Source organism: Eptatretus burgeri, unplaced genomic scaffold (genome assembly GCF_056783735.1).
Source record: "Eptatretus burgeri isolate ZD-2024b unplaced genomic scaffold, Ebu_testis_v1 Ebu_testis_scaffold_3192, whole genome shotgun sequence".
NCBI lineage: Eukaryota > Metazoa > Chordata > Myxini > Myxiniformes > Myxinidae > Eptatretus > Eptatretus burgeri.
The window spans coordinates 73,742-95,000 of NW_028225142.1; the positions used below are offsets into that span (position 1 = coordinate 73,742).

General features: G+C 43.8%; 1 protein-coding gene and 1 long non-coding RNA gene across 2 annotated transcripts in view; both read left to right on the plus strand.

The window, feature by feature from the left end:
* LOC147006309 (uncharacterized) overlaps positions 1-16,052 on the plus strand; it is an 85,261-nt gene extending 69,209 nt beyond the window's left edge. Inside the window, 3 exon segments of the mRNA XM_085869104.1 lie at positions 10,917-13,691; positions 13,693-15,104; positions 15,106-16,052. Of these exon segments, the coding sequence (XP_085725230.1) occupies positions 13,254-13,691; positions 13,693-15,104; positions 15,106-15,673 (2,418 nt within the window). The 5' untranslated portion in view covers positions 10,917-13,253 and the 3' untranslated portion in view covers positions 15,674-16,052.
* Positions 8,457-21,259, plus strand: part of LOC147006311 (uncharacterized) — a 58,384-nt gene continuing 45,581 nt past the window's right edge. The window contains exon 1 of the long non-coding RNA XR_015054932.1: positions 8,457-8,727. This is a non-coding gene — a long non-coding RNA (uncharacterized LOC147006311). The remainder of the gene's footprint in view (positions 8,728-21,259) is intronic.

Below are 21,259 nucleotides of genomic sequence, written 5' to 3' on the forward strand. Positions count from 1 at the left end.
CAAACCCTCTAAGGTGCCAGGTACACACACACACACACACACACACACACACACACACACACACACACACACACACACACACACACACACACACACACACACACACACACACACACACACACACACACACACACACACACACACAAAACGTAGCAAGTCCTGGTGGTCAGGGTGGCCCGTGGTGTAGACGCAACAGTCCCTGGATTGGTGTCGGACGAGCTGGCGTTGCGCTCGTCAGGGGCAGGAGACACCGTGGTGCTGTCGACCTCCTGGTGTCGGCCCAAGTCCGCTCACAACCGCCAAGGAGCCAGTTCTGGCGCCAAGTTGCGAGCAGGAGAGGGAGGCAGGTCCGCCCGCCGTTCGACCCCGTACTCCCAGCCAGCAGAACCCCAGAGCCAACCGAGGTGAGGCACGAGGCACAGCAAGGCCACGAGACACGATGAATCCAGGAACGAACCAGCGCAACAATCGAGCACGCTCCGACCCAACAGCCTCCACCAAACGCTTTTTCTTTTCGATCTTCTTCCACCCCTTTTCCCCGAACAGAACCTTTTTATCCTCGAGTCCTCGTCACTTCCAATCGAGCCGTTTTATTGTCCCTCCGCCGTCGCCTTCCGCCAATCGTGATCACGGGGCGGAGCCATCCGCAGCACTGTCCTGTGACGTCACGGCAAGCCTCCAGGGAATACTAAAAGGGTGTACGCAGACACACTTACCCTATCCCGTCTCCCTATCTAATTACGTGACAATTATCATTTCCCCTTGAAGAAATGGACATTTACTCGACAACTTATCACCACTGAATTGCTACTTATTACATCAAGATCCTGGTAAACTCGAACAGCATGGCATACCGAATTAAACATCCTAATTACCCTTTGAATGCATACCCCCCTCAGACGTAACAATACCTTTCATGCCCGATCCAGAGTCACGATTGACAGACTGTTCAAGGGAGAGATCAACAGCAGATCTACAGTAATTCTTTTTGGTTCGCCTGATGGAAAATGCACCGTTTTCAAGCACCGCAAGCAATCTAGGGTCAGAACCTTGTAATTTCTGAAGGAAAAGTGTTCCTCATCTGGCATAGTTCGGGCGATGTAAACCAAAGAAAACATCCAGTACTGATGGAAAGACATTAATGTATCCACTGACGTCATTAGTCTTAACACACCTCTGCAACTCTCTGTGTAGACGGTTGATGAGGAAGATGTAAATTCCCCAGAACTGTGCTGTTGGTCCATGGTCACCATCAAGAATCTTGTGGAAGAATACTTCATACTTCTGAAGATGTTGCAAGATGATTGGGTCTTCAATGTGTGCAGTTTCCATCAGTTTGGATCAGAAGGGACTCTGTTCATCACTGCATGAAATTCCTCACGTTCCTCTAATGACAAGTCCAGAACAAAGCACTCGTACATCTTCTTCTCCAAAACATTTGCTAAGAGTTCATGAATTCGGGTACATCTGTTGTAAAATTTGACTTTTATGAACCCAACCATCGACCCTTCAGCAAGTACTTCGGCTTCAGTCAGAATATACTCCATGCTGCTTTCATTTATCAGGTTTCCAACCGCTGCATAGAAAGCCAATTCAACATGGAAATTGCCAAGCATTATCAACAACTTGTTAAACAATGGCCTTTCAATTTCTTGAATAGAATATGCTTTCAAAGCTACAGCAAGGTCATAGGTTACGATGGCAAACTCCTGCCCTGTTTCCTCTGCAACTCTCAATGTACGGATCATCGTCTCCCTCACAACATCATTGTTTGTTGGTGATCTCAATATCGGATCCATGTAGCAAATGCGTTGTCGAGGCAATGTGTCATTCATATATTTACTGATGAATCCAGAGTGTAGTGGAGTGTCCCCATTATGTCACCTCCAAAACCAACATAGGTCTCGGGGTTTCAGCTGAATTTTTATATTCTCGGCTGTTGATGTTGTGGCGCAAACAAATTTGGCTGTCTTCAGAGGTTTTCTAAATGGCAGGATTTCACGCTCAGCCCCCACAAATTTTGGTCTGTTTCTTCCCTCTCGGAAATCGGTCATATTAGCACTTGGACCCATTGCATCTGGCAGGACATTCTGGTAGGTGTGGCCAACAGTTGTATGCAGCGTTGCTTTGCCATCTAACGTCTCTACATTGGCATCATTATTATCCCAGACAGAGGCAGTGGCTCGATGTGGATCCAACTGAATGCCATCTGGTGCACTGCGGTCACTTGATTCCACAGAATATGCAAATTCAGTCTCCAAACCTTTGGTTTCACTGTAACTGATGCTGTGCCCAGCCCTGTTCAAAATTTGCAATGACAGCTTGGATCCTGTCAGTGAAGCAAAACCAAGGCCCATGGCTGTGTGCTTCCATTGTTTGACAGTCCCGCGTGTAACATTGAAAATTGCATCTGATGCTATTGAAGTCGCCTTGCGGTCAAAGCTATCCATATGCGCTCCACGGAAGCTTGGTGTTTGGCTACCAAGAAGACTCCTGAAGAACAGGTCTAACTGTTTGGGAATGTCTGGGGAATGTTCCTTTAGATTCTGTACTGTAGCTGGGTTTGGTGTCCTAGTTTTTGGAAGTGTCATGATCTGGGATCGAAGATGCAGAGCTGCCCATCGCAACTTGTCATTCTGTTCATGTTCTTTTGATTCATTATGGAGTCGAGCCATTGCATCATCTTCCTGGACTAATGAACTGAAAACAAAATTACCTTTCCATTGGTCTGCAAGCTTCACTCTCATGCGATCTCCAGAATAATCTTTGATCTTCCTTTGCAAATTCTGGGCTAAGTGGGATTCAACTTCTTCCTGATCTCCTCCGATGCTTGTATACTCTGCTTTGTAGATGTCAAGTAAGGCAGAGACCAACACTGACCGTTGGTTTTCAAATACCTCACTCTGAATGTACGCACACAAAGAGGCAAAGGCACTCTTATGGCAAGTTTGTGGTGTAGGCTTTGGATCCAAGCACTCTATTTGAACCTTTTTTTCAAGGCTGTCGGTTTCCAAAAGGAAATTTGAGCGCCAATTTCTGTGATACCATGCATCTGCAGCGATCAGATCAACACCAGTCCGAACAAGACCTTTGAGACGCTCGTTTTTGAAGAATTTCACGCGATTGCGAATTGTTTCACACCCACTCATTGTTCTAATATATTTCCTTGGCTCTTCTTTGCCCTTTATCTTTTTTCGGCCCATCCCACAGAATAAGCATTTTTCTTTCAGATCATCGTCTTTTGGGAGGACACTGCAGGTTCTGGTTTGAATTTTAGGTTTTTTGACAGGGGGTGCATCATCGGATGTTTGAGGGTTTCTTGGGCGCTTCACAGCAGTGTAGTTTTTATGACAAGAAAGGTGATAACGATGAGTTGATTCCTGATTGCTTTGTGATATCCTTTTAGTGATGTCGGAGTACTAATCTGATTTCTGAGTTTTGCGTGAGGTAGCAGCATTCCTTACTGTGCTCCATGTATGTTCCTTGAATGCCTTGAGCCTACTGTCTTCGTCCGTAGACTTTTGGCAGATGTAGCAACACAGGGTACTGGAACAATCGATTTCCTGAAATGAGAAAGACACCTTAATTAGCAGGAGAAGATATCTGAATTGTGTTGCACTAACACATTGTCAACTCCCCAAGCTCTAAGTCAAATGATAGAATGGTACTTTCATTGATCTCGACTTGTCATTTGCCTCTTTCTATTCCAAAGGTTTCAAACGCTATGCTATGACCTTTACGGTACTGATTGTAGGAAGTACTGGTGATGGAACACAGAATGAGTGAAATAAACCTGTTTAGTTTTCTCGCGAAGTGTCCATGTGAAAATAGTTTATTAGGGCTAAAATAAACATCATTTTGGTGGCATTACACTGTTGTCCTAAAATTAAGAAGACGGATAATGAATACCTTTTTGGTGCCACGAGATTCCTGGGCCTGTGCTACCAAATACTGACTTCAGTTTCTTGGTGATGGTGTATTCTTCCATTCAATGAAGAAAATAAAGTAGAAAACTAACCATAGATGGGGATTGTGCTTCTTGAAGTTGAGGTGCCTTCTCTGACACTGTCACTCCTAATGTTGAACTTGTATTTTCTGCATCCATTGTGTAGGCAGTAATCAAACAAGCTGAAAAAAATACACTTATACTGTTTCTTTCATACGTATTTGTCAAGGATCAAAATCATAAAATGCTGCCACTTATCTACAAGGTAAATCTGCCACTACTTTAACAGTAACAGTGGAACAAAAATGAACAAATCAATCTAATACAGCAGTCATTTTTTAGTTCTAGAGCTGGTTTTTATCAATCATCCTCTTCTCAATGCCTACATTGATTTTAAGATAACACCCCAATTACATATTGTTACGTTTGAGGGGGGGGAGTATGCATTCAAAGGGTAATTAGGATGTTTAATTAGGTATGCCATGCTGTTCGAGTTTACCAGGATCTCGATGTAATAAGTAGTAATTCAGTGGTGATAAGTTGTCTAGTAAATGTTCATTTCTTCAAGGGGGAAATGAAATGATAAATGTCACGTAATTAGATAGGGAGACGGGATAGGGTAAGTGTGTCTGCGTAAACCCCTTTTGGTATTCTCTGAAGACTGGCCGTGACGTCACAGTACAGTGCAGCGGATGGCTCCACCCCGTGATCACGATTGGCAGAAGGCGACGGCAGTGGGCCAATAAACGGCTCGATTGGAGGTGACGAGGGCAGAAGCATAAAAAGGTTCTGTTCGGAGTCGAAAAGGAAGAAGAAGAAGATTACAACGAGAACGCTCGTGTTTTTTTTGATGTGGAAGCTGTGGCGGCAGAGAGCGTCCTGGTTGCTGTGGTGAGTTGATCGTGCTCTTGATCGTGCCTGGGAGCCTTGCCGAGCCTCGTGCCTCGCTTTGGTTGGCTCTAGGGTTCTGCTGATTCGGAATACGGGGTCGGGCGGCGGGTGGACCTGCCTCCCTCTCCTGCTCGCGGCTTGGCGCGGGAGCTGGTTCCCTGGCGGCTGTGGGCGAACTTGGGCCAGGACCAGGAGGTCGACAGAACCGCGGTTTCTCCTGCCCCCCCCCCCCCTGGCGAGAGCAAGGCCGGCTCGTCCGGCGCCGATCTTGGGACAGTTGCGTCCACACCACGGTCCAGCCTGACCACCAGAGATAGCTACGTTTTGTGTGTGTGTGTGTGTGTGTGTGTGTGTGTGTGTGTGTGTGTGTGCTTGGCGCCTTTGAGGGATTGAGAACTGTATATTCATTGGAATTGTCTGTGTTTTTCCCCACGCCCGATCCCACACCATCCCGTCGAATCGCCCCGGATCCCTCTTCTTGCCGAGTCTTGTTATTTCTGGTCAATAGTAAAAAGAATAAACATCATCAACTCAGTGAAAAGTGACTCGTGCCACCTTCCTCGTCCCGTTTGCAGTAGAGCGATTAGAACCGCCGTCTTTGGGTTATATACAAATAAATCTCCTCCATCGTTTCGGCTCATTCTACGTTGGCGGGACTGTTCAAGTCCCGTGGACGTCACAATATATATATATATATATATATATATATATATATATATATATATATATATATATATATATATATATATATATATACACATATCATTACAATTGTATTTTAATAATCGCTCAAATTGCAAGCCACCGACAGGCACCATACATATGTCAGTTCTTATACGGAGATTTCTTTGAACATTTCTCAACATCGACAAATCGATTTGAGAACATTAGTTTCCGATTTCATTCTTCAGATCTTCAAGAGTACCTTGTGTTGTGATTTCAAGTGTGACCAAAGAAAAAAATAAGTTAGGTGTTGCAAAATCTGCACGATGTGGGGGCCATTCTATCGGTCCACAAAGTCATATCCACCTCAAAAAAAAAATTTAAAACATTTTCTGTGATTCCAGACTTTTGAAACACCTTGTACATTTAAAAAGTAAAAACGTTGCCATTTGTGAGCATCTCATTCCAATAGCTTTGTGAATGCCATGTGTAAATATGGGCCTGAGTGGGGGAAATTATCATCACAAACGTTGTCGTCATCATTTATATATTATTAGCGTCCGTTGGACTCAGTCCGAAATGGGGGCTTATGGATTTGGTCTCGATTTTTGTGTGTGTGGGTGTGTCTCGGACATGTATGGACCGATTCTATTCATACTTTGCAACAAAGACAACACATGATGGTGCACAAATGTCTGTCATAAAAAAAAAATCAGATCCAAGATGGCCGACTGGCGGCCATTTTAGTTTTTTTTTTAAACCCGATGTTGAACGCTTCCTCAACCATTTCTCGGACAAGCATTTACCGATGTTGTTTAAACTTGGCACACAGATAACTAATGATGGATTACATAAGCATGTCATTTTTTTTCGACTTCGGATCCAAGATGGCCGACTGGCGGTCATTTTGTTGCTTAAATGTGCCTCCAACCATTTCTCCGGCATACATGGTCCGATTTTGTTCAAGTTTAGCAACAGCACAGCACACAATGGCATACACATCCACTTAACTTTATTTTGCGATATGATAAAAGAAGGCTGACTGGTAGACAGGCAGCCATTTTAGTTGTGTGGAAATATGGGCTTTCCCTTTCACTCCATACAGGAAAATTACTAAAGGAATGGGGGCTCTGACATTTTATGTCTTTTCTTACTTGTTTTATGCAATTATGCTGAAATATTTTTTGTTTTAGCTCCCCAAGCTTGGAGGCAGAGTCCGGTAACAACCTAATGGCATAAGCTCTGTTTGGGATCTCGTGGCTTTCTCAGGTAAAATCAAGGCAGATAGTGAGAACCAGAAGCTTGAATGAAAGGATTTCTTCCAGGAGATTGTTGAGAAAGTAGATGGGGGGGGGGGTTCCAAATGGTCCTTTCTGAGAGACATAGTGAGAGTATGAGATTTGTCCGGATTGAAAGGCATGTTCCATGTGTTGGACCAGGTTGTGATTTTATGCAGATCTGCAGAGAGAGAAGAAGTTGCTGCTTGCCGGTGTGACGGATGACAGATGGTACGGCAGAGGGTGGCGTCATCAGCAAAGAGATAAAGAGGATTTTCCAGGGAAACAGAGAGATCATTGATGAAAACCAGAAAAAGAACAGGGCCCAGAACGCCCTGCTGATTGATCTATAGTTGCATGGATCTGTTTTTCACCTTTTTATGCAGGGTGGTAATGTTTGCTGATTTCCAAGTAGATGACCTTGAACACATGAGAGGGTGAATAGAACAGAGAGAGGGTGAGCAAGAGCAGAGGAGCAGGTTTTTAGGACACGTGGGCTGATGCTCTCTGGACCGGTTGCAGAATCTTCGTCGAGGTTTGACAGCAAGCTCTCCACCTTGTCAGGAGAAAAGGACGCAGAGTCCAGGGACAGTTGGGTGTGACTGGGTAAGGTGGGTACAGAAAGTAATGGGTTTCGGACACAAGATTTAGGTGCGAACACCGAGTTTAGGCATTCAGCGTTTTCACGTGCGGTATCAGCAGTGTGGCCCTTTGAGGTAAGGGAGGGGATGGAGGGGGAACATACACTAGAAACAGATTTGATTAGATGCCACCAGGATTTGGAGGAGGGAGAGAGGTTTGAGAGTTCAGACTTGAGATTAGAAAGATGTTGTTTTCTGGCTCTCCAGAGGGTAGATACACACTTGTTCCAAGCTTTATGGAATGAACTGAGATCTGGGAATATGAATTTGTTTTTACCACTGAAGCGTTCCCGTGCACACCATGAGTACAACCATCAGTTTTCAACTCATTCTGTCCAGCGCTTCAGGAGTGTATGGAAGTTAAACAAAAGGATAATTTGGATCCCCCCCACCCCCACCCTGAACTCCTTGGATTATAGGGTTTTTCTTCCACCCAAAACCTTGCAGGGAACACACCCAATTCAACCACCAGTTTTTGAGTCATTCCATCCAGCGGTCCAGGAGTGTATGGAAGTCAAACAAACATACACTTCTCAAATTTCAGTGGCCTGCAAAAGTATTCACCCCCTACCAAGAATGCCACATTCAGATAAATTACAAATAATGGAGAAACAATTTCTCCAAATTAACTCTTTGATTAATAACTGAGATCAAATTATATACTTGTTGTTGAACGACGGACCTCTGGGAGCTTGTACCTGTTGCTGCGTTTGAGCCTGGGTCGTAACTGCTGAAATCTGTCCGGGTTCATCCCGACATCTTTCTTTGTTGTTCCTTTCACATTCTCTTTATTCATTCTAATTCTTGCTTTTTTCTTTTCTTTGGTACATTTTACTCTCTCTCTGTCTCTCTCTCTCTCTCTCTCTCTCTCTCTCTCTCTCTCTCTCTCTCTCTCTCTCTCTCTCTCTCTCTCTCTCTCTCTCTCTCTCTCTCTCTCTCTCTCTCTCTCTCTCTCTCTCTCTCTCTCTCTCTCTCTCTCTCTCTCTCTCTCTCTCTCTCTCTCTCTCTCTCTCTCTCTCTCTCTCTCTCTCTCTCTCTCTCTCTCTCTCCCTCTCTCTCTCTCTCTCTCTCTCTCTCTCTCTCTCTCTCTCTCTCTCTCTCTCTCTCTCTCTCTCTCTCTCTCTTTCTCTCTCTCTCTATTCCTCTCTTTCATTATGTATCTCTCCAAGGAGAAGTGAATTGTTGCAGAAATTTTTTTTCTGTAAGGCTCACTTGGCTGCACCTGCATGGGTTTGAGGGTTGAGAAAAAGCGGCTGAAACTGAATCTGTTCCAGGTTCCTCCTGATGGAAGAGCAACTTTTTGAGGAAGGTGAGAAGTCGTGATGACTCCATCTTTGCTCTTTTCTTCTTCGGGTTCCTTCTGATGATTCAAATGCAGTATTTGGTCTTCCTTTTGATCACGTGTCAGGAATAGTTGCAAAAACACATGTACAAATGAAAATTCACTTGTTGTGAAAGTATTCATCCCCTGAAGTCAGTACTTGGTGGAACAACCTTTTGCAGCAATGGCTGCTACGAGTCTTTTTGGGTCGATCTCCACCAGCTTTGTACAGTGAGATAGTGAAATGTTTGTTTACTAGTTTGTTTATTGAATAAACTAGTACGCCTAGTACTAGTTTATTTAATTGTTATCTTGCAAGCATATTTCCAAAAGATTCGACTAAAGAACACCACTTCCCTCACCAGCTGATAATGATAATAATAAGAATATTATTATTATTATTATTATTATTATTATTCTCCCTCTCCCATGTGCAGCACATGGCTGTGACGACCATCATTGGCTGAGGGCATAGCTGTGCCCCAGATGAGAGTGCGGCTGTGCCACTGACGACCCCCATAGATTATGGCAGGAATTTGTTGAAGGTGATGGCGATAACTCACCAACTCTTCGTAAAGGACAACGTGGGATCTTGAACACCCATCAACTCATGCCGGCAGACGGGACACACGACAACTGATGTTAATCCCAATGAAGGAATTGTCATCCTCGATGCTAATATACACCTGATCTCAGCTCAGGAGGGTTAGTACTTGGATGGAAGATCCGTATTGGTCAATGTCCAACAGATCAGGAGCAACTATTTGGAGTGCAGTGGCTTATTGGTACTGGTATGTACATCAATCACAGAATGGAATCATAGAGGTTGTCGGTTCAAATCCAGCTGAAGACACAGTAGTAAATATTTGTATTCTAAGTTTTAGTAAACAGGAAATAAAGTTTCAGGACAACTGACTCCTTGTAAAATCAGAACTACTCTCAGCATACAGGACCTTTGTCTGCAGCTGAATGCTGCACGACTCTCCCCCATCATGTCTCTCCAGGGATCTTCCTTTCTATTTCTCCAGGGTTCCTCCTTTCTGTCTCCCCAGGGTTCTTCATTTCTCTCTCCGTGGTTCTTCCTTTCTATCTCCCCTGGGTTCTTCCTTTCTGTCTGTCCAGGGTTCTTCCTTTCTATCTCCCCTGGGTTCTTCCTTTCTATCTCTCCAGGGTTCTTCCTTTCTATCTCTCCAGGGTTCTTCCTTTCTATCTCTCCAGGGTTCTTCCTTTCTATCCATCCAGGGTTCTTCCTTTCTATCTATCCAGGGTTCTTCCTTTCTGTCTCCCCTGGTTTTATCCTTTCTATCTCTCCAGGGTTCTTCCTTTCTGTCTCCCCAGGGTTCTTCATTTCTATCTCCCCTGGTTTCTTCCTTTCCGTCTCTCCAGGGTTCTTCCTTTCTGTCTCTCCAGGGTTCTTCCTTTCTGTCTCCCCTGGTTTCTTCTTTTCTATCTCTCCAGGGTTCTTCCTTTCTGTCTCCCCTGGTTTCTTCCTTTCTGTCTCTCCAGGGTTCTTCCTTTCTGTCTCCGCAGGGTTCTTCCTTTCTGTCTCCCCTGGTTTCTTCCTTTCTATCCCTCCAGGGTTCTTCCTTTCTGTCTCCCCTGGTTTCTTCCTTTCTATCTCTCCAGGGTTCTTCATTTCTATCTCTCCAGGATTCTTCCTTTCTGTCTCCCCTGGGTTATATGGAATACAAAGGTCCCTATATTATTGCTACTACCAAGTACCCACCCCATCTATGGGCGATCTTGTTCCGTTCCAAGCATTCAATATGTTCTTCTGACACATACCTTAATTTGGGCGGTGTATAGGCAACAGACCGCTGCCTCAATCACTCCCCAAAAAATACGTACATGAAGCAAAAAGATGCCAACTGCTTGTATGCGTATATAATACATTGTGGTTGCATAGCTCGGATAATTCAGATTGCACTGACCCATAGGATGATACCAGAGGCATGAAGACGAAGGTCTAAAGCCTGAGGCCTGTACGTACCGTCGCCTTCACAAGGCCCATGCCACAGAATCCAACCTTTCGATATTTGATGATCCTTTTAACAGTCACTTCGGTTGTTCTACACTGAACAGAAAACTTGTAGGGAGGGCATGGTGATTGTGAATATGACACTTACGAAGACATGTTCGGCTCACCAAAATGGCGGACGTAAGATTTTCTTTTTCAGGTTACAATTAATTATGGGTAATGTGAGCTGTAAACGTCAAGAGCTGCTACGTCAAGAAAAGCTGGCTTCAAGCGATGTAGGGAAACCGTCTCACCACCACCATTAATATCAAGCATGAATGATTCCTCCAAGCATTGTAGAACTTTGTAAGGTCCGTCACGTGGTTGCTGCAAGAGTTTCCGGAGAGCGTCACGCCGTATGAATACGTGAGTGCATGTATAAAATTCCGTGGAATAAAAACCGGGCATGATGAAGGCTAATGTGTTGGTGTCACCCTAAGGCCCTGCATGGCCGCAATGAGTTGGTTGACGTTGTTGGTGGCGTCTGGAAAGGTGTCATCAGATGTGGTTATTTCTGGTTCAAGTAACTGTTTATCACGACGACATGAGCTTTTTTTCCATAAAAAGGATGTCTTTTCCCTGTTAAATGGGTGCCTTCCACTCCTGAAACAAATGGTCACGTTTCACCTTGAAAACGGCACCAATTGGGTTCGGTTAGATATGGGATCGTGCAGCGGAGCAATGCGTCACTGCATCCACTTTCCATCAGTACTCCAGGTGTCTCCGTCTGACCATCCCACAGATGTCTGGCCCATCCCCATCTCCTTTTTCTGGCCCAACAAATCTCATTTCAGTCTCTCTCAGCAACCACTCGTTGAACAAAAAGTCAGACCAGCAATCATCAAGGATTCTCGGAAGGGACCTGGTACTGTAGAAGTGAAGTCTTCATCTACGATCCTTTGTCAGAGTCCAAGTCTCACATCCGTAGAGCAAGACTGGAAAAACCAAGGACATGAAGACTCGGACTTTTGTTCTGCATAAGTAACGACAGCACCACAACCAATGATCCAGTGAATCCATGACTCCCCAGGCCCGACCCAAATGTCTATTGACCTCCGGCTCACAATCTGCGGAGACATGAATATCAGTGCCAAGGATAGCGAATCTCTCCACTACCTCAACATCCTCACCACAAACAGGTACAGACAAGATGGCAGCATCTAAGATGTCAATGAAAGCCTGGATCTTTGTATTGACCCAGGAAACGCGTCGTCTCAGCAGCTGCAATTCCTCATTTAGTGCATCATGCATCCATCCCTACAAGAACATCCAGTGTTTCCACAAGAATGACTGCATCAGCAGTGAAGTCAAGTTCAGAGATCTCGACATTCCCAAGAGATACACCGCAGATTGATCTCTCTGACATCTTCCCCAAAATCCAGTCGATGCAAGTGTTGAAGAGTGTGGGGGCCATCACACACCTCTTACAAAATCCAGCAATAACTGGAAATAAGTCGGTGAGAACCAAAACACATCACAGCCCTCTTTGTACCAGAGTTGAGTTCAGACATCAGATTGATCAGTTTTGGTGGCACCTTGCAAAGACCGAAAATCCTCCAGAGGGCATCCTGATTCACTGAATCAAATGCTTTGCAGAGATCAACATCGACTGCGAGCAGTCCTTGCTGAAACTCCTGTCTGCGTTCAGTGAGGATCCGGAGAGCAAGGATACGGTCAACCATTGATTTCTTTAGTGTAAAGCCTGACTACTTCAAGCGCTGGTGCTCGAACAGTTGGTGGCAAACCCTGTGAAGATTTATCCTTGCAAAGACCTTGCCTGGCACTGAGAGCAGTGTCACCCTAAGCTAGTTGTTGCAGTCTTGGCGATCACCCTTCCCTTTCCAGAAAGGAAAAACAAGGCCCCTCTTCCCAGTCATTTGGGATAATGCCTGTGTTCCAGGCAGAGCACAGAACTGCATGCAACTACATGAGTACAGCATTTCCACCAGCCTTGATAAGTTCAGCATGGATTGCACAGATCCCTGAGGCTTTACACTCCCTTTCAACTGGTTCACCACAGCCTGTGTTTCCACAAACGAAGGCAGTTCACAGTTGATTGGAGGGTTAACAATGGGGAGAATTATACCTCTGACATCCAACTCAACAGCCGGTGGGTCAGCCTGGTATGGCCGCTCAAAGTAACCATCCCAGCAGGCCTTCACTTCGGACTCCTCTGTCAAGAGTCCACCATCCTCTGTTCTAACAGCAGCACACCGATAGATGGGCTTGAAGGAACGCAATGCACGAATTCCTCTGTAAGCAGGATGTTAATCACTCGTCCACAGATGATGCTCTACCCCTTCACAAATCCCTCGCACAAAGACCTCCTTGTCTGCCCTCAGTGCACATATAGTTTTAGGCCTCGGCTCCCTGAACATCTTAGCTCCGCCATTAAGTCTGGCCCTGTGACTCTGATCTTTGGGAAAACCCTAATCACCTTCAGGAAGAGGCGTGAAGGCAGGGAAACCCCTAACCACCTTCAGGAAGAGGCACCTGAATGATGTCTAATTCATCAGACCTCGGTGACGAGAATGCGCCTCCCCCAAAGCGATCAAAGGGTGGCCAAGATTGTAGTTCGCTAGTGTGCATTGTGCATGTCCCAGGATTACAATATGGACCATTGCTTCAATTTTCTGCAAATGAGGATGGTTTCCAAAAATTGGATAAATTGAAAGAGATTCGTGATAAGAGACTCGCCCAACATGCAGGTTCTGTTCACCAGATGAAGGACACGTGTAATCTTAATCCTGATGTCATAAAAGAGCACCATCATGGTTATCACAGGGTGTGTTATCAGCGTTTCACCATGAACATCAATCGTTTGGCAACACATTCGGATTCACGAGAACCATCATGTTCCCGACCAAGCAGACGCAGTTCAGAAGATCATATGTTGTTTGCACCAGACTGTATTTTTTGCAATTCAGAAGGAAGGAAAAAAAGTTAAAAGCAAGGGGGCGTGGACTACCGAGGTCATGAGTGGCTTTATTTCTGATGGTTGGCAAACAATTTTAGAGATAGCCGAGAAGACAAATGACGAAAAACTGCTCACACGGATTAGATGCCAGGATCTGTTTGCATGTGAAGCCAAATTTCACAAATCGTGCAGGACAAAGTACCTGCAGAAGCCAGATAAGTGGAGAAGTACCAATGTCCAGAACAAAGATAAGCAAGTTCAACTGACGGAGGCTCATAATCATGCATTTCACGATGTGTATAGGGAAATCGGCACTGATGTTCTACGAGACAAGAAGATGGTGAAACTAACTGATCTTGTCAAGGCATACATAGCCAGCTTGGAACTCAGAGAGTTCGCAAATCCAAACTTCCGTGGAGAAAACTTCAAAATCAAACTTGAGAAACACAATGAGTACAAGGACAGATTGGCCTTCTGCAAACTGTATTCCTCAGCAAAAATGCAGTCCGATATAGTATATAGTTCTGACATTGATGTGAACAATGCAGTCCGATTAGCAGACGAGCTCGCTTCGACAGATATGATACAAGAAGCTGGAACATACCTGCGTCAGGTGATGTTTGACAGTTTTGCTTTGTCCAATGAACTAAAATGGCCACCAACTGCTCAAGATCTTGGAGATGTGAAGGATATTGTACCATCACAACTCGAGAAATTTCTCAGCTATGTCATAGGTGGAAAAGCCACCACCACTCGTACATCTAAGTCACATCGACTGGTATACTCAATAGGACAAGACATTTGTCGAGCAGCTACCAATGGTGAGTGGAAACTCCCAAAACACATGTTGATAAGCATGACACTCCGCCACCTGTTTAGGAGTGAGCGACTGATCACCTTACTGAATCGAATGGGACATTCAGAGAACTACTCATTTTCATTGGAACCAGAAACAGCTCTCGCACAGGCTGTGGATGAAACTTCAAATTTGTTGTCAACTCAAATCATCCGATCTCCAGATGCACCTTCTGTCTTTCACTCTGAATTTGACAACTTTGATCAACTGCTAAATAACCTCACTGGAATGGGATCAATCCACACTGCCCATGGTATCATGCTGCAGGATATAGAAGGGAGACCAGAAGACCACGGAGGTACCCGTGTAGAAATACCATCCATTCCACGGAATATGACAACAAAACAACGCTCTCTAAACATCCAATCATCTGAATGTCTTCCAGATTGTTATGTCACCCAGCGTAGGAGTCCTCAGATAACGATTGAGCAGCGAACATACTCCGGTGGTGAAGATGCCCAACACAAAGCCAGAATCCACCATTTCTTGTGGATAATGATACGACAACAAAATTGTATGTCACAACAAGTACCTGGATGGACAGGATTCATCTCAATGACTGGTCAGAGACCCGAGACTCACCACCATAGATTACTACCCTGTCATAGCTCGCCCCATTACTGACTATAAAACAGTACAGGAGTGTTTACGTTTTGCTGAAGAAGCCACAAGTGAAGTCAAGCACAGGTACACCATCACTACGTTTGACTTGGGGGTATGTATGAAGGCTTATCCCCTCGTTTGGAACAACCAGGTCAGGTACGAGAAGCACATCATCCTCATTGGGACGTTCCACCTGATATGTGCCTACATGAAGATGATTGGAAAGAAGATGAATGGATCAGGGCTCTCTGATATACTGATACTGTTGGAAGCAGGCTTAATAGTATCTGGTTCCATCGAGGGTGTGCTGTCAGGGAAGCACTATGACAGAGCAATGAACTGCCACAAAGTCATGCTGGAATATCAAGAGAGACTTCTTCTTTCACAATACCTGGCAAGCCATAACGAAGCTGATGTGTTTGCATCTCCAACAAAACAATCAAAGAAGGTTCTATATGATATCACACATACCCCATCTGAGGAAACCATGAATACAGCACTTGCAGACGAGGAGTTGAAAAGGTACATCGAGGCACTGTGATGGGGATGGCATGGTTGTTGAAATGTTGTGCGTTTGAAATAAAAGATAGGAAAAGAAAAACGACTGACTCAAAACGTCGCAGCTCGGATGAATCACATAAATTCCCTCCAGACAACGGGTTAGGGCGAACTACACATGCACCTATCAAGATATCTCACCTCCGGGCCCTTTATGGTGTAATGCGAATTTCCACAGCCGTAACAATATATATATATACTTTAAAACCGCTTGCCAGAAACAACGACACAGGCCGTTCCTTCGCTCTCGCGTGGCGTACGTGCGTGTCCATACGTGCATGGCCGTACGTGCGTGCCCATACGTGCGTGGCCGTACATACAAAAAAAAAAAACTTTCAAACCGCGTGCCAGAAACAACAACCACACAGGCCCTTCCTTCGCTCTCGCGTGCCCATATGTGCGTGGCCGTACATGCAAAAAACTTTCAAACAACCACACAGGCCATTCCTTCGCTCTCATAAACGACGACTGGATTGGGGCATTGTGTTTATCTATAAATGCGGATAAGAAATCGAGAAATTATTAGAATACAGTAAGTCATCACTATCCAAAAATAGTGCGTGCCCGTACGGAATGTTCACATCATTCCACGAATTATCACTTGTATTGAAGTAACAACTGCTGTGATACTTATACACAGAGTTAATTAAAATCAAGTTTACCTCCCTGTCTTTGCTTGCCATGACATTCGCTGCCATTTACCATTGCCACTCCTACCCCACGGTAACTAAGGCACCGATCGATCCCCATCGTAACCAGCACGGCACGTGACGTCATTGTCGGCCGGCCGTGCACCGGCCGACGCAGCCACGCCCACGCAGCAACGTGTCCTGTGATTGGTAACAAAATGGCGCATCGGCCACGCCTACGCAGCACGTGTCCTGTCATTGGTTGGTAAATAAATGGCCATAACTTGGGAATCACTTGTCCGATTAATATCAAATCTTGAAAAGGCACATCCTCAGGTCCCCAGCAATATATCTGGCAAGTTTCAATTAGATCAGACCAGTGTTTGTCGGGAAACAGCGGTCACAGAAACACAGACACACACACAGACACACACACAGACACACACACAGACACACACAGACACACACACATACAAACACACACACAGACACACACAGAGATTGCTGGAATTATAGATAGATGAAATGAGGTCAATGAGATGACAAATGAAGGGGTTGAATGCAGACTGCAGACCAATGAGTAAGGAAACCTGTCGTTGTGAATCGTTTTTACCACCAAATTGAGACGTATTTCGTTGGCAATCATGTTGAGTGGAGCTGAATTCCTTAACACTTACAAAGGCCACAGCGTTTTGACAATTGGAAACAAAAAAAGTTGTGGACTTTTTTTGATAAATTATTTTTGGAACAATTTTTCTTCAATAAATAAATAATAATAAAAATCGTCTCCATGTACATTGTACACACCTTTATCTCGTTAGCACCTCTTCATAAACAACATCGCTGAGGAAAGGCGCTTCTTCTTTGTTTCCTCGTCCGTCCAGGGCAAGAATACGGAGGCTTTTAATGGCCAATTATTCAATTAGCGCCAACATATTTTGCCTTTTCGCAAGGAAAAACACGAAGAGAAGAGAATAGAAAAAACCCGTAATGGCGAACGTGGCTGAGTTTCTCTTCCCCATCGACCACGGCGACGCACCAACGGTTCCTGTCATTGGTTGGTAAATAAATGGCCATAACTTGGGAAGCACTTGTCCGATTAATATCAAACCTTGAAAAGGCACATCCTCAGGTCCCCAGCAATATATCTGGCAAGTTTCAATTAGATCGGACCAGCGGTTGTCGAGAAACAGTGGTCACAGACAGACAGACACAGAGATTGCTGGAATTATAGACAGATAAAGCATGTATGCAGGCATGCACGTATGCAATTAAACAAGGCAAAACACGTATGACATGAGAACGACAACTGTTCCACAAAATCACTTAACAGTTTTTCCACTTAGTAGACACGGACACACACACACACACACACACACACACATACACACACACACACACACACACACACACACACACACACACACACACACACACACACACACACCCAAGAAATGGGGGCTGAGGCCTTTAATAACGGGCTCCAGCTCGGAGGACAGGTGAGCTGAAACCCAGAGCCAATCTCAAACCTCTCCACCTCGTGTGGTCTTCTTCTTCATTTTTACTCTTCTTCTTTTTTACTCTTCTTCATTTTTACTCTTCATTTTTTACTCTTCTTCTTCATTTTTACTCTTCTTCATTTTTTACTCTTCTTCATTTTTTACTTTTCTTCATTTTTTACTTTTCTTCATTTTTACTCTTCTTCATTTTTACTCTTCTTCATTCTTTTACTTCTTCTTCATTTTATACTCTTCTTCTTTATTTTTACTCTTCTTCTTCATTTTTTAGTCTTCTTCCTCATTTTTACTCTTCTTCATTTTTTAGTCTTCTTCCTCATTTTTACTCTTCTTCATTTTTTACTCTTCTTCTACATTTTTTACTCTTCTTTATTTTTTACTCTTCTTCTTCATTTTTCCTCGTCTTCATTTTTTACTCTTCTTCTTCATTGTTACTCTTCTTCATTTTTTACTCTTCTTCATTTTTACTCTTCTTCATTTTTTACTCTTCTTCATTTTTACTCTTCTTCTTCATTATTAGTCTTCTTCATTTTTACTCTTCTTCTTCAGTTTTTTTACTCTTCTTCATTTTTACACTTCTTGATTTTTTTCTCTTCTTCATTTTTACTCTTCTTCTTCATTTTTTAGTCTTCTTCTTCATTTTTACTCTTCTTCTTCATTTTTACTCTTCATTTTTACTCTTCTTCATTTTTTACTCTTCTTCATTTTTTACTCTTCTTCATTTTTACTCTTCTTCATTTTTTACTCTTCTTCATTTTTTACTCTTCTTCATTTTTACCTAAGCCTAACCCTAACAGCTTGGTCCTTCAAGTGTTCAACGTGCAGTAAGAACTTTAGTCAATCATCAAGTTTATATCGACATCAAAAAATACATTCAGGTGTGAAGTCCCACAAGTGTTCTGTGTGTGTGAAGGCCTTTTGTCAATCATCACATTTAAATGAACATCAAAAAATACATTCAGGTGTGAAGTCCTGAAAGTGCTCCATATGCGGTAATGCCTTTACTCAGTTCTCAAGTTAATGGAAACATCAAAGAATCCCAATGAGAGTTAAACCGTACAAGTGTTCTGAGTGAAACGAGGCACCGTAAGCAGACATTGAACTCGTGTACAAATTGAAAAGGACAACATTCCTGAAGGAGTTGTGAGGAGCAGTGACTTTGGCCTAAATAATGACGATATGATGTTGAATGATCAAAATCGCACACAAAACCCAGAATTGTGAAAACATGACGTCAAAGGTAAAGAAATGGAACAATTGGACTCGACACATGTTCCAAATGCACGTTGTTATGTAAAACAAGTTAATTTTGTTTTCATTCATCTTAGTTTTGTTTATTAAACTTTTTCAATTCATCGATGATTATTGTGATTGATAAAGGATTCTTGCATGGAAGCACGAGTAGTCCAAGTTTGAAGTGGTTCTTTTTCACCAAGCTGTGTTCCATTGGTGGGTATCTTTCTATTTCTGGACCAAGCAACCAACCGACACAGGTCATTGCTCTCTCACAAAGTGTGGAAATCTCAAACCCAAGCATGAACTTCTGGAATCGAACTTGTATCAGTTGGTGTAGGAACAATGCCATAATGTCGATGGTAAAAGGAGAGAACTCAAGTGTCTGACTGGATGGAATACTTTACTCAAGAGAGACGTGAGAATCCGACCGGGATAAAAACTATGATAAAGAAGCTCAGAAGTTTTATCGAGACGATTTCTGAGAGTAAGAGGAATAAAAATCAGGGAGGGGAGAAAAAGAGAGCAGGGAGGGGGGGCGAGGAGAGAAAGTGAAGCGGGTGGGGGGGAGGAAGGAAGTGTGAAGTGAGAGGAAGTGAAGGCAGACGTGCATTGGAGCATTAATTACGATTCAACTCTCATCAAAATCCTTCTGCATGGAATAACAGTGAAGATAGAAACAAAATAATGTCTCAAATCCATTTTCTACCAGTCATACCATAAATCCCGCTCAGAGACAAACACTGGCCACACACGTTTCTACACAAACACACCTGGACGCGTCTGGAGCCAAGCTGTCTTGAGTTGAACACCGCTCTGAGGCGTCTGGACATAAACTCCCATCCAGATATAAACACTGCCCGACACGTTCGGAGACAAACACCGCCCGGAGGCAAACCGTTCGGAAAGTAACTCCTTCCCTTCCCATTCGGAGACAAACCCCGCCCGGAGGAAAGCCTTTTGGAGAGAAACTCCTTCCCTTCCCCTCGGGAGACAAGCACCACCTGGACACATTCAGAGACAAACACCGCCCGGAGGCAAGCTGTTCGGAGAGAAAGTCTTTCCGTTCCCGTGAACAAGATTTCAGGTCCACTGGATGAAAATTGACAATTTTATGCAAACTTGACCTTTTCTGATCTTTGACCAAAAACCAGATGAAAAAAATACAGAGAAAAAGAAGGCAGAAAAAATACAGAAAAAAACCCAGTAAGAAACCAGAACAAAACATTTAAAAATCCAGAAAAATACAAAAAAAGAACCAGAAGAAAAAAAAAGACCAGAAAAAATCCTGAAAAAAACAGGGTCTTCATTCACCATTTTTTTGGCTGCTGAACCATGCCTTGACTTTGATCAGGCCACAACGATTTCTCAAACACAAAATTTTCTTTCAATTTCCTCACTCATATTATCGAATACCTGATCATCATCGCTACGAATCACTGAGTACATTGCAATGCTTTCAAACACCCGGAGACACCAGCGTTTGTGGCTTTATTTAATTTCCGCCCGGGTCATTACCTCGAAAATTTCAAATTAAGCCGAATTACAAAATCTAAGATCCAGAATTGAACTGAGCAGCAGTTCCGACTGTGAGAAAAGTGTTCGTTTGTCCAATTTGGACATGTTTGATATTTCACGCACTGACGGTAGGTGTGTGTTTGACACGACGGGTCGGTGATCGCGAATCGCTTGGCAACTCTTCACCTCCTTGGGAAACGCACTGTGAGATCGTCCAAGGGTTGGTGCACAAACATCGACGTACGCCCTGCCTGCGAAACACCAGGATGGTAGTTTATCGCCGAGTCAAGATTCAAACTCACGATGGACAGTCTTTTACACTGACAGCTCCATTACAGAGGAAGAATCAGTAAACCAATAAGAGGTAGATTTGATCAGATTGCACACCAAGATGTTCAGTGTCGTTAACATTGTCACATTGGTGTATCATGGTTCTTGTACACTCACTGACCCAATCACAGGAGCTGTTTTTTATGGGAGTCATCCTGTGCATTGGTGATGATATTGTTACGGATTTCAGAATCCGGTCTGATGAATGCATCCACACATCCAGGTCCTCAGACAGTTTTTTCCTTAAATTCATGTTCAGAATAGATCCCCTCTCTTATGGGAATTTTTTCTTTCCGACAGACACGTTTACACACATTTCTTTTGTGAGCTCTGACGCCCGCC